At 44.8% G+C, this 13,644-nt stretch overlaps 1 protein-coding gene across 1 annotated transcript; it reads left to right on the top strand.

Moving 5' to 3' along the window:
- Positions 1-8,431: 8,431 nt before the first annotated feature.
- On the top strand, positions 8,432-10,269 carry LOC109732412 (F-box protein At5g49610-like). The gene is made up of 2 exons (XM_020291587.3): positions 8,432-8,693; positions 8,773-10,269. Exons 1-2 carry the CDS (start codon positions 8,550-8,552, stop codon positions 9,892-9,894), a joined length of 1,266 nt encoding a protein of 421 aa, XP_020147176.1. The 5' UTR covers positions 8,432-8,549; the 3' UTR covers positions 9,895-10,269.
- Positions 10,270-13,644: the final 3,375 nt, after the last annotated feature.

Raw genomic sequence — 13,644 nt, forward strand, 5'->3', positions numbered from 1 at the left:
GAGCTTTTCCGTTTCGTTGAAGGCTCCCTTGCTGCCTTCTCCCTGAGGTCTGGTCCCAGCGGTAGTACCGCGAACCCCAGCGGTATTACCGCTCGAGAGCTACAAGCGGCAGTACCGCTCCACAGCGGTAGTACCGCTTGGAGCTCTCAGCCGTAGTACCGCTGTGGCTCCGTGCTCCTACCACCTCGACTCGAGGGTTCTCCTTTCGTGTCGGGTTTTGCGGCACTAGCTGCGGCAGTAGAGGCGGTAGTACCGCTCATAGGCGGTAGTACCGCCCTGGGTCCAGGTCCTGCTCTGCTTCTCGCTTCCTTCTAACTGTGCGGTTGTACCGCAAGGTGGAACGGTAGTACCGCTGGCCACAGCGGTAGTACCGCCCACCCCAGCGGTAGTACCGCCCTGTGCGGGGCTGAGCGAGAGTAACGGCTGGATTGTCTCCCCCCCTTATAAAAGGAGGTCTTCTTCTCCAAGTGGACTTACCTCTTTTCCTCCAAGCTCCATTGTTGCTCCAAAGCTCATTTTCGCCCGATCTCTCTCCCTAGCCAATCAAACTTGTTGATTTTCTAGGGATTGTTTGAGAAGGCCCAGATCTACACTTCCACCAAGAGAAATTTGATTTCCCCCACTCATCCCTTGCGGATCTTGTTGCTCTTGGGTGTTTGAGCACCCTAGACGGTTGAGGTCACCTCGGAGCCATATTCCATTGTGGTGAAGCTCCATGGTTTCGTTGGGAGCCTCCAATTCGGTTGTGGAGAGAGCCCCAACCTTGTTTGTAAAGGTCCGGTCGCCGCCTCCAAGGGCACCAATAGTGGAATCATGGCATCTCGCATTGTGTGAGGGCATGAGGAGAATACGGTGGCCCTAGTGGCTTCTTGGGGAGCATTGTGCCTCCACACCGCTCCAACGGAGACGCACTTCCCCTCAAAAGGAAGGAACTTCGGTAACACATCCTCGTCTTCACCGTCTCCACTCTTGGTTATCTCGTGCCTTTACTTGTGCAAGCTTATTTGTGTTGTATCCTTAGCTTGCTTGTGCACTTATTGTTGTTGCATCATATAGGTTGCTCACCTAGTTGCATATCTAGATAACCTACTTTGATGCAAAGTTTAAATTGGTAAAGAAAAGCTAAAAATTGTTAGTTGCCTATTCACCCCCCCCTCTAGTCAACTATATCGATCCTTTCAACGGGGTCCTGTTCATCCACCCCCACCGGGAGCTGTTCATCCAAACCCCCCCAGCAACGCTCATTGTTCAACACCACGGGGTCCTGTTCATCCTCCCCCACCGGGAACTGATCATCCAAACCCCCCTAGCAACGCTCACTGTTCATCCAGAAGCAGCATCGATCGGCTTCAGTTAGCAGCAGTAGCGAAGGAATCGCTCGATCGTGTTCAGTTAACACCCATCGATCGATCGCTCGGGTTCAGTAACGCGTAGCCTGCAGTGCAATCGCTCGGGTTCAGTTAGAGCCCAACGCCTAGCACCCACGCGCGTGCGTGTACGAGAGAAACGCGCATCGCTCGGCCCCGACCACCCACCGTAACCGGGAACCCCCCGATATTTTCCTCGCCCTCGCTTCTACCACGGTTTTTCCCGTCATGGACGGCCCAAAGAATGTCATGCAGCTGTGTCTCCGGCCCGCCCAGGACGAAAAGCCCATTTTCTGTCATGATTTTTTGTCATAGAAGTAGGAGCCCACCACATCTATGATGATACCGGGTTTTGTCACAATTATCGTCATAGAAGTGTCATAAGTATGACAGGAAAAAATTCGTTCGGCCCCAAATGTCACGGATGTGTCTTTTATTGTAGTGTTCAATACCTCTTTCAGAAATTTTATGCCCCAAGACAATACCTTCATTAACCCTAAAGTGGCACTTTTCCCAATTCAAGACAAGATTAGTTTCTTCACATCTCTGCAAAACTCGATCAAGGTTGCTTAAGCAATCAACAAAAGAAGTTCTGTAAATGGAGAAATCATCCATGAAAACCTCAACAATCTTTTCACAAAAATCAGATAATATAGCAGTCATACATCTTTGAAAGGTAGCAGGTGCATTGCATAAACCAAAAGGCGTACGTCTATAAGAAAAGGTACCGAAAGGACAAGTAAAAGTGGTTTTCTCTTGATCTTCTTTCGACACGGGTATTTGAGAGAAACCAGAATAACCATCTAGAAAGCAAAAGTGAGTATGTTTGGATAATCTTTCTAGCATTTGGTCAATAAAAGGTAGAGGATAATGATCTTTTCTAGTAGCTTTATTCAATTTGCGAAAATCAATTACCATTTATAACCTGTAACAATTCTTTGTGGAATCAATTCATTCTTATCATTAGGAACAACAGTAATACCTCCCTTCTTAGGGACACAATGAACAGGACTTACCCGTTGGCTATCAGCAATAGGATAAATTATACTTGCCTCCAAAAGCTTTAGTATTTCATTTCTTACCACTTCTTTCATCTTAGGATTTAACTGTCGTTGATGATCAACAACTGGTTTAACATCTTTCTCCAATTTAATTTTGTGCTGACATAAAGTGGGACTAATGCCCTTAAGATCATCAAGAGTATACCCAATAGCAGCACGGTGCTTCTTCAGAGTTTTCAATAATTTCTTTTCTTCATGCTCTGAAAGGTTAACACTAATAATAACAGGATATATCTTCTTTTCATCAAGATAAGCATATTTCAGAGTATCAGGTAGTTGTTTAGGCTCAAACATGGGATCACCCTTAGGTGGGGGAGGATCCCCAAGGATTTCAACAAGCAAATTGTGTTTCAAAATAGGTCCCTGTTTAAAGAATACTTCATCTATTTCCCTTCTTTCATTCATAAACATATCATTTTCACGGTCTAGCAAATATTGTTCTAAAGGATCATCAGAAGGCATGACAATAGAAGCAAGACCAATAATTTCATCTTTACTAGGCAATTCTTTATCATGGGGTTGTCTACGAAATTTAGAGAAATTAAAATCATGAGACATATCTCCCAAACCAACAGTAACAATATCTTTTTCGCAGTCTATCCTAGCATTAACAGTATTCAAGAAGGGTCTACCAAATATAATGGGACAAAAATTATCTTGTGGGGAACCAAGAACAAGAAAATCAGTAGGATATTTTATCTTCCCACAAAAGACTTCAACATCTCTAACAATCCCAATTGGTGATATAGTATCTCTATTAGCAAGTTCAATAGTGACATCAATATCTTCTATCTCAACCGGTGCAATATCATTCATAATTTCTTTATATAAGGTAAAAGGAATTGCACTCACACTAGCACCCACATCACATAAGCCATGATAACAATGATCTCCTATTTTAACAGAAACAACAGGCATGCCAACAACAGGTTTATGTTTGTCTTTAGTATCGGGTTTAGCAATTCTAGCAGCTTCATCATAGAAATAAATAACATGCCCATCAATATTATCAACCAAGAGATCTTTAACCATAGCAATACTAGGTTCAACTTTAATTTGTTCACAGGGCGTAGGTGTTTTAGTATAACTCTTACGAACCACAGTTGAAGCTTTAGCATGATCCTTTATTCTAGCAGGGAATGGCGGTTTCTCAGTATAAGCAGTGAGAACAATAGGATCAGCATTATAAATAATAGTTTCTTCTTCAACTTTAACAGGTTCAGCTGCTTTAACTTCAATGGGAGGGTGATATTTAAACCACTTCTCCTTAGGGATATTAACGTGAGTAGCAAAAGATTCACAGAAAGAAGCTACTATCTCAGAGTCAAGTCCATATTTAGTGCTAAAATCACGAAAAGCATCGGTATCCATAAAACATTTTACACAACCAAACTTAGGTTTATACGTGACTCCTTACCTTCGTCTTGATCCCAATCTTTAGAGTTGCGTTTAATTCTTTCCAATAAATCCCATTTGAATCCAATATCCTTCTTCATATAGGAACCAGTACAAGAAGTATCGAGCATGGATCGATCATTATGAGAAAGTCGAGCATCAAAATTTTGAATAATAATTTCTCTTGAGAGCTCATGATTGGGGCATGAATATAACATTGACTTAAGCCTCCCCCAAGCTTGAGCGATACTTTCTCCTTCACGAGGCCAAAAATTATATATATAATTCCGATCACGATGAACTAGATGCATAGGATAAAACTTCTGATGAAATTCCAATTTCAATCGGTTGTAGTTCCATGATCCAATATCATCCAATAGCCTATACCATGTCAATGCCTTTCCCTTAAAAGATAGAGGGAAGACCTTCTTCTTGACAAGATCATCAGGCATACCTGCAAGCTTAAATAATCCACAAACTTCATCCACATAGATTAGGTGCATATCGGGATGTAATGTTCCATCTCCTGCATAAGGATTAGCTAGCAGTTTCTCTATCATACCCAAAGAAATTTCATAATAAATATTTTCAGTAGGTGCAGTAGGTTGAGGAGCAACTAATTGTGGTTCCAGTCGAAGTGAAGATACCCCTAACAAACCCCTCAAAGGATCATTTTCCATAGTAACAAGTGACAGTAAATTTCAGCACACTATATAAATGTTTCCTTACCAAATTCCACTTACCAAAGGTGCTTCACTCCCCGGCAACGGCGCCAGAAAAGAGTCTTGATGACCCACAAGTATAGGGGATCTATCATAGTCCTTTCGATAAGTAAGAGTGTCAAACCCAACAAGGAGCAGAAGGAAATGACAAGTGGTTTTCAGCAAGGTATTCTCTGCAAGCACTGAAATTATCAGTAACAGATAGTTGTGTGATAAGATAATTCATAACGGTTAACAAGTAAAAAAAGTAAACAAGGTGCAGCAAGGTGGCCCAATCCTTTTTGTAGCAAAGGACAAGCCTGGACAAACTCTTATATAAAGCAAAGTGCTCCCGAGGACACATGGGAATTATTGTCAAGCTAGTTTTCATCGTGCTCATCTGATTCACGTTCGTTACTTTGATAATTTGATATGTGGGTGGACCGGTGCTTGGGTGATGCCCTTCCTTGGACAAGCCTCCCACTTATGATTAACCCCTCTCACAAGCATCTGCAACTACGAAAGAAGTATTAAGGTAAACCTAACCATAGCATGAAACATATGGATCCAAACCAGCCCCTTACGAAGCAACACATAAACTAGGGGTTAAGCTTCTGTCACTCTAGAAACCCATCATCTACTTATTACTTCCCAATGCCTTCCCCTAGGCCCAAATAATGGTGAAGTGTCATGTAGTCGACGTTCACATAACACCACTAGAGGAAAGACAACATACATCTCATCAAAATATCGAACGAATACCAAATTCACATGATTACTTATAACAAGACTTCTCCCATATCCTCAGGAACAAACATAACTACTCACAAAGCATATTCATAATCATAATCAGAGGAGTATTAATTATCATTAAGGATCTAAACATATGATCTTTCACCAAATAAACCAACTAGCATCAACTACAAGGAGTAATCAACACTACTAGCAACCCACAGGTACCAATCTGAGGTTTTGGGACCAAGATCGAATACAAGAGATGAACTAGGGTTTGAGAGGAGATGGTGCTGGTGAAGATGTTGATGGAGATTGACCCCCTCTTGACGAGAGGATCGATGCTGATGACAATGGCGATGATTTCCACCTCCCGGAGGGATGTTTCCCCGGCACAATAGCTCCGCCGGAGCCCTAGATTGGTTATGCCCAGGTTCCGCCTCGAGACGGCAGCGCTTCGTCCCGAAAGCTTCTTCTTGATTTTTTTTCTAGGGTGAAAGACACCATACAGCAGAAGATGGGCACCGGAGGCCCGCCAGGGGCCCACAAGGTCGAGGGCGCGCCCTCCACCCTTGTGGCTGGCTGGTGGCCCCCCTCTGGTTCTTTCTTCGCCCAATATTTTTTATATATTCGAAAAATAAGCTCCATGAAGTTTTCAGGACTTTGGAGTTGTGCATAATAGGTCTCTAATATTTGCTCATTTTTCAGTCCAGAATTCCAGCTGTCGGCATTCTACCTCTTCATGTAAACCTTATAAAATAAGAGAGGATAGCCATAAGTATTGTGATATAATGTGTAATAACAGCCCATAATGCAATAAATATTGTCATAAAAGCATGATGCAAAATGGACGTATCATGGAGCAAAAGCTAAAGATAACAATACTTGAATATATGCATTATGCCTAGCTACGGGCATAAAACGATAGCGCTTGTTGGGAGGCAACCCAATGTATAAAATTTATTTTTGCATTTTCCTTTCTGTACTTGAGTGTTTGCACAATTATGCTACTGTTATGATTGTGTTTTTATGTTTTAATTAGTGTTTGTGCCAAGTAAAGCCTTTGGGATCACGTTGGGTGATAGTTGAGTTGATCTTGTTGAAAAACAGAAACTTTTGCGCCTAGTAGCAGAATTGTTAAAAATTACAGAAGCGCAATAAAATTCTGATTTTTGTACACAAGGTTGATATACAAATTGCCTATGTTGTCCTAAAGTTTTAGAATTTTTGGAGTTCAGAATACAGTAGGTATAATACAATAATAAAATATGAATGGATTTGCAACAATACTTAAAGTGGTGATTTGCTTTATTATACTAACAGATCTCACAAAGGTTTTGTTAAGTTTTGTGTGATTGAAGTTTTCAAGTTTTGGGTGAGATCAAGATGGATGAAGGAATAAGGAGTGAAAATAGTTTAAGCTTGGGGATCCCTATGGCACCCCAAGTTAATATTCAAGGAGAACCAAGCAACTAAGTTTGGGATGTCCTGGAAGGTATCCCCACTTTCTTCTAACAACCATCAGTAATTTTACTTGCAGCTATATCTTTATTCGTCACATATCATGAGTTTTGCTTGGAGCGTCTTGCATTATATGAGTCTTTGCTTGTTTTGCTTTTTAGTTTGTCGCAATCATCCTTGCTGGAACACCTATTCAAGAGAGCCATAATGATGCTATGATTTGTTAGAATTGCTCTATATGCTTCACTTAAATTTTTTGAGCTATGGAACTGCTCTATGTGCTTCACTTATATCTTTTTGAGCATGGTGGTGTTTAAATCTTTGAAGAAATACTTCTCTTTAACTCAGGGATTTTTCTTCTTCATTGAAATCGCTCCCCGAAACCAGCAACACTAATCTGCCCTTTCCCCCAGATCCTCTCGACAACCCTGCTCCTTTCTCTCCCAGGGCCTCCCCTCTCTCGCTCCCCTCTCCCACCCAACCATCAAAGTTGATGCTGCTGTTGCGAGGGGCGGCACCATGTACTATTATGACCCGCGAAGGGCGTCGCCGCTGCTGTGATGGCTGCCGTGTTTGCGAAGGCCGCCCCTGCGCTATGATGATTACTGTGTTTGCAACGGGTGATGCTACTTTGTGAGGTCCTTGATGCAGGATGCCGTGGAGCCGCGACGTAGCGGTTGCCGGTGTTGTAGACAATGAGGAGCTTCAACCCCTCCAACCATCGCGCAATGGGGACACAAAATGCTGCAAGATGGTTTGCATTGGGGGAGTATGGGGGCGCCGAGACGCTGCATATGGGGGTGTTGGCTGCTGGGGTGACCACCAAGAGGTGCTACTCGAGCAGTGCTGCGACTTGCGAGCGACGGCAGGTTGCGAGGCAGTGCTTCAACAACACTAGAGACGCTGCAGCAGCAAAGGGGAACAGCGTCGGGGTGCTTCAGGCCACAACTGCCATGAGCACTGCTCCCCCAAGCTCCTTGCCCCTGCTACATCACTCGTCGGCGTTGTCGATGCAGCGATGCGGCACTCGCAACGTGAGCGCTCGATGCCGGCTCCTGGTGCTAGGATGCAGCGCACGCCGGCGGTGCTCGGCGCTCGATGGAACACACAACACCACCTGCTGAGGTTGCTTTGCAACATCAATGGCGAGCGACGGTTGGGCAACGGGCCATTGCAGCACTGGTATGCAACACCACACGTGTGTTGCTTTGCAACATCAACGTCGGGTGACAACTGTTGGTGGACCGTTGCAGCACACAACAACCACAAGAAGTGTGTTGCCTTCTAGCAACAGCGGCAGTCGATAACTGGCTACGGCCCGTCGCAACACACAACGACCACCTGTCTGTTGCTTGGTAGCGTCCGCGACGAGCTAAGAGAGACAACGATGAGGCAGTTGCATTGAATCACCGGCCAACAAAGGACCGGTCTACTGGCAGCGAGCGGTGGTCGGCTTTTGGTTTTGCAGCAGTGAAGAGTAGGAGTGCTGGTTGCCGATGCTTGGGGAGCAATGGGGGGCGAGGTGTATGGGATCTGCGGGAGCCGATGCGGATACTGGGATCATCCAACGTCTGTGATGAGGTTCATCCAACGGCTCTAAAGGCGGTTTATATTTGAGCTTGCATCAGCCGGATGACACATGCAGACACCCGTAATACGATGTGGACGGCGTTGGAGATGCCCTAAACCACCTTATCACGGGGTCACATTCACGCAAACGATACAGCCGCCGCCCTCCTCTTCTTCCCAAACCCTAGTCACGGACTCCCGGCGAGCCGCGGCGACGGCGGTCGATCACCTCAAGGCACCGATCCGCGAGCCCTGAGTATGCGATGACGTCAAGAGGAAGAGGAGGAGGAGGCGAGCATGGCTGCACGGAGCACGGCCACGTACCGGCGACCGACCGCCGTGGCCGCGACGAGGACGCCTCTCCCCATTCCGCGCCGCCATTCCCCTTCCCTGAAGTAGCGCTCGAGGTATGTGCTCCTCCTCTTTCCGTCCTCCAATCTGGAGTCCAACAAAGGGAGCCGAAACGAACCGTCTCTTCCGTTGCAGATGAAGAAGAAGCAGAAGCTGGTGCAGCAGCCCTCGCCGGAGATCCCCGACAACGCCCTCGTCGAGATCCTATCGCGGGTGCCCTACAGGTCGCTCTGCCGCTTCAAGTGCGTGTCCAAGTCGTGGCTCGCCCTCTGCTCCGACCCGGGCATCCGCAGGAGGTGCCCGCAGACCCTGACCGGCTTCTTCTACAACAGGAGCGGCTGCGGCCTCAGCTTCCGCAATCTGTCCGGGAAAGGGGCCCCGCTGGTCGACCCTTCGCTCCCGTTCCTACGAGGGCGCTACGAGCGCGTCGAGATCCAGCAGTGCTGCGGGGGCCTCCTCCTCTGCAGATGCTGGGACTTGTACAAAGGGCGGAACAAGAAGAAATTCGGGTACGCTGTGTGCAATCCTGCCACTGGGGAGTGGACTGTGCTGACCCTCATTGTTCTGCCGGACCCGGTGGACGGCGTTCCTATGATCTACGATGTGAACGATCTCTTCCTGGGGTTCGACGCCGCCGTTCCGTCCCGCTTCGTGGTGTTTGCGCCCCTGAGCAATTCCTTCGGCGAATTCGCGCAGGTGGCCATCTTCTCATCGGAGACTAGGCGGTGGACATCCGTGGAGAGCGAGTGGCCTTACAAAACCGTTCTTCTTGGTGGTACAGCTTGTGCCTACCTGAATGGCACTATGCATCTGACTACCCATCATGGTACAATAGTCACTGTCGACGCGGAGGGGAAGACTTGGAGGGAAATTGAGGATGTCATGGAGGACAACCGTGAGGTTGTTTCCATTGGGCATTCCCAGGGCAGCTTGCATGCTTGGCTGATAGATAATGATAAGGATCCTGAACTCTGTGTTTGGGTTCTTGAAGATCATGCTAGTGGAAAGTGGACCCTGAATCACACTGTTGAGATATCGGAACTTTTCGGGAGGCAGCCGGACAAAGACGAAGCCTGCTATAGCATGCTTGCGATCCATCCAGATTGTAATTTGGTTTTCCTCACCGACAACAAGAAGATGACAGTGTCGTATGATATGGATACTCGGAAAGTTGATGTTATCTGCACTTCTGGAGAACTCCTGGTTGGTGCACCTTATGTTCCCTGTTTTGTGGAAATGTCGGCAGGTGGTCACTGAGAGTCGCTGCTGCTTTCATGTACTTGGAGTGGAAGTACTTCACAAATACCAGTTGTTGGGTATGAGCCTAAGTCTCTTGTTTTGTGGACTGGCTTGGATATGTCTCAAGCTCTTGGCTCCTATGTCTACTTCAGTTTGTTCTTCCTATCTGTTTGTGTTCAGATGTGTGCCATTTGTGGCTTTGAACATCATTGGTTAGCCATATAGAATGTCTGACAAACCCTCTGATGGGTCATTATCGAGGTCACTTTGTTAGCCCCTCACGTGGGCTAAATTTGACACATTATCTATCTGAATCTCATTTCAATTGTCTTTAATATGCAACTTGGTATCCATTGTTTTTAAGTAATTATTAAAGTCGTGATATTTCTTCTACATTTGGAAGCATCACTCTCTTGTCTGTTTTATTTTATTTGAAATATATAATCTTTATCAGTGATGTAATATTGTGCACTGACCTTTCTGTATTATGCATAGAGGGTAAAGTCCACTTGTGACAATCATTATGCAGCTGAATAGAGCTACAGTAGATGGTTATTTTTCACTTTTCATAGTAGAAGATGTTTCTGTTGGGGCAGAGAACAGAATAATTCAGTCAATGGCATGTCCGAGGAACCTTCTGATGGGTCATTTCTCAATGATTATTTTCTTCTTGGGTTTTGATAGATGGTATAACAATTGAGGAGTCTTCTTGTCCATTATCTAGCATACTTAATATCTTGACACTGTAACTTCAAGATCTCAGCAAGTTAACTATCTCTTCTTGGATTAGGAAGCTGCATATGTAGCACTGGTACTACTCCCTCCGTCCGGAAATACTTGTCGGAGGAATAGATGTATCTAGACGTATTTTAGTTCTAGATACATCCATTTTTATGCATTTCTCCGACAAGTATTTCCGGACGGAGGGAGTATCTTTTTTTGTGTGTGTGGCAAACACACCTTTACTACCTGCAGCTCTAGTATGCATTGGACACCTTAAAAGTATTTTAACAGAAGCTGTAACCGATGTTTATTGTCATTCAAAATGAAAAGCATAGAAAAGTGGCCTACAAATTTATTTTTAGTTGATCTCCATGCAACGATGAAACAAAATCAGCCTTTTCATTACCCTCAAGTTTATTCTTTTCCTTGAGCGAAATCTGAGAAATTAAATTACAATGTGACTTTCTCTATATCATCCAAAGGAATAGCAAGCATACTAAGCAAGAGCTGAGTGTGGTTGACTCCATGCTAACACGGGGAGATCAATTGCCAGGTCTAAATCTAGGGATAAACAAGCCCCTCCTCTTGTTTCGTAAACGACACAAATTATCACATTTTCCTGTAAACCACCCTTTCAGAACCAGGCTAAAGATTGCAGAACTGTTTTGTGTCTCGTGTTTCTGAATATTTTTGAAACAACTCACATGTATAGGGAACTCTAACCTGCAAATTTATCAGATGATATGATCATCTGCATCTTGTATCGTGTCTTCTTTCAGTAGGACACAATTTTTCGTATTTTTCTGGAATTCACAAATCGTCCATGACCTAGGGAATCATATGGGTGGTCTAGAGAGGTAGATTAGGAACAAGAGGGAACTGTGGGTGGACGGGAGTATACATGTTAAAAAGAAGTTTAACAATATGGCTATCTTATACTCGTCATGTCTGCTACCTCCTCGTCTTCTCGTTCCTGACATGGCGTGCGCCTAACACAGGTGAATACAATCGTCGCTTGAAAAATAGCCATTCACTTTTCACGAAAAAATAACAGCCATTCACGACGCGTTGAAGAACTCCCTGGTATCATGTTGAAACTTTATGGTATCACCTTGACGATGATGTTCAAGAGACTGCATTTTTTGTTAGATCAATCTGCCATGCTTTATTACTCAAATGGTATGTTTACAGGGATAATAGTGGGATCATGCGGATGTCCCAACCATAAATGACGACCTTGATCTAAAGTTAAAGATGCCTAGCCAGATTATGAGCTTCGTCATTAGAGCTCCTTTCTCATGAGCAAAAACGCACGAACTAAAAGAATTCTTCCAAATTTTCATCTCCTCGATGACACCTTCATTGATCCCTCCCGCACTATCATGAACATCCTTAATCACCGTCTTGTGAAGCAACAAGCAGATTTTGGATGCCCAGATCGTCTGCTAGGGAAAGCGCTTTGCGACATGCAATAGCTTCAAGTGATGGCAGTCCAGATAAGCCCTGAATCACCAGTGCCGACGACCCCAAGTATGTGCCATTGTGATCTCGACAAACCATCATTATTGCACAAAGATCTTCTTCACGGGATAGGCCCGCATCAACATTGAATTTCACACTTCCATACAGAGGGGGATCCATTTCTCCTCTGGATGTACCCGGAGCTACCGACCTAGCCGGTTGTGGAGGTTCGGGCTTTGGTTTATTCCTTCATGAATGAGCTATTTCCTAGCAGTCCAGATGGCCCAAAGGGTGATTGTCATCAGAGTAAACGCTTCATACGATAGTGCATCAATTATAGAAAACAACCAGTTTTTAGCCTTTGGCTCTGTGGTTGCAATCATATGCTCAATCGGCTCGTGATCCACCAGCACCAACACATAGTGTGCCATCAATCACCAAAGAAAAGAATATCTACCACAGGTTGCACAAGTACAAAGCTGTCAACATTTTCCTGTGCACTCGAACGTCTTCCGTCGGCAAGGATTGTTGTGCTAATCTTCAGAAAAATACCTTCAATTTTCCCGGGACCAAGACCTTCCAAAGCTTAACCCAAGATTTCTCCTCTTCTTCATAATTTGAGGACCTGCTCTCTCCTCAAGCCAACCCTCCATGTGCTTCTTAGTGGCCACAATCCTACGATGTGCCAACCATACACTTAACATTCCATTCTTTACAAAATTCACATGAACTATTTCTACCTATCAATGCAATGATACGCAAGCCTTTTGCGTATTCGCAAAGAAAAAACAAAATTCCACGACCAAAAATCACTAACGTTCATTGTACCGATTGGCATTTGAAGGATCCACAATGCATCCATGGGCAGCAAACAATTCTTCAATCAACCCTTATTCCACCTAGCATTGGTCGAGCCGATCAACTCAGATATTAAGACCTCCTCCAATGCATTGGTGCTTAGGTGAGGTGCTAAGTGCATTAATTGCCTTAGCAACTAATGTTCATAATGCATGGGTGTTTAGCTTTTGTAGCTAAGCTTGCTTTATTTAATTCTTTATCAACAAAACTCCTTCATACATTGGTTGGTAGGCATTTTACACAGGTTCACGTGCTTAGAACCGTTTTCTTCTGGGATCAGCATAATGCTCTCTCTTCTCTTTAATTGCTTTACCACATCATTTTTTTTGCCTATGTTGCATCCTTAGCACCCGTACGGCCGTACACGATGGAGCACTGAGAGCAGCCTAACAGAGGTGAGTTTTGCACTAATTACTTTAATCTCCCTGTGTGAAGGTCCCACACGTCCGGGGACATCGTGCAGTGTCTCCATCTCTCTCTTTAGCTACCTGGTGTTTTTTCTAACACTGCCGAATGTGGTCATGTCCCAACTGGCAAGAGATCCCGCGAGAGCAGAGAGCTTTGTCTTGAACATTGGAAAAAAAATTAGGCATCTTGAACATTGAATTTTTTCGAGACAATGTTCAAGACAGCAAAAGCAAAGTAACAAGACTTTGCCCGAAAAGGGCCGGCACTGGCACAGCGGCCCAGTGCGGCTTGTGCCGCTCCCCTCCACAGTCCTCTCGG

Source organism: Aegilops tauschii, chromosome 6 (assembly GCF_002575655.3).
Source record: "Aegilops tauschii subsp. strangulata cultivar AL8/78 chromosome 6, Aet v6.0, whole genome shotgun sequence".
NCBI lineage: Eukaryota > Viridiplantae > Streptophyta > Magnoliopsida > Poales > Poaceae > Aegilops > Aegilops tauschii.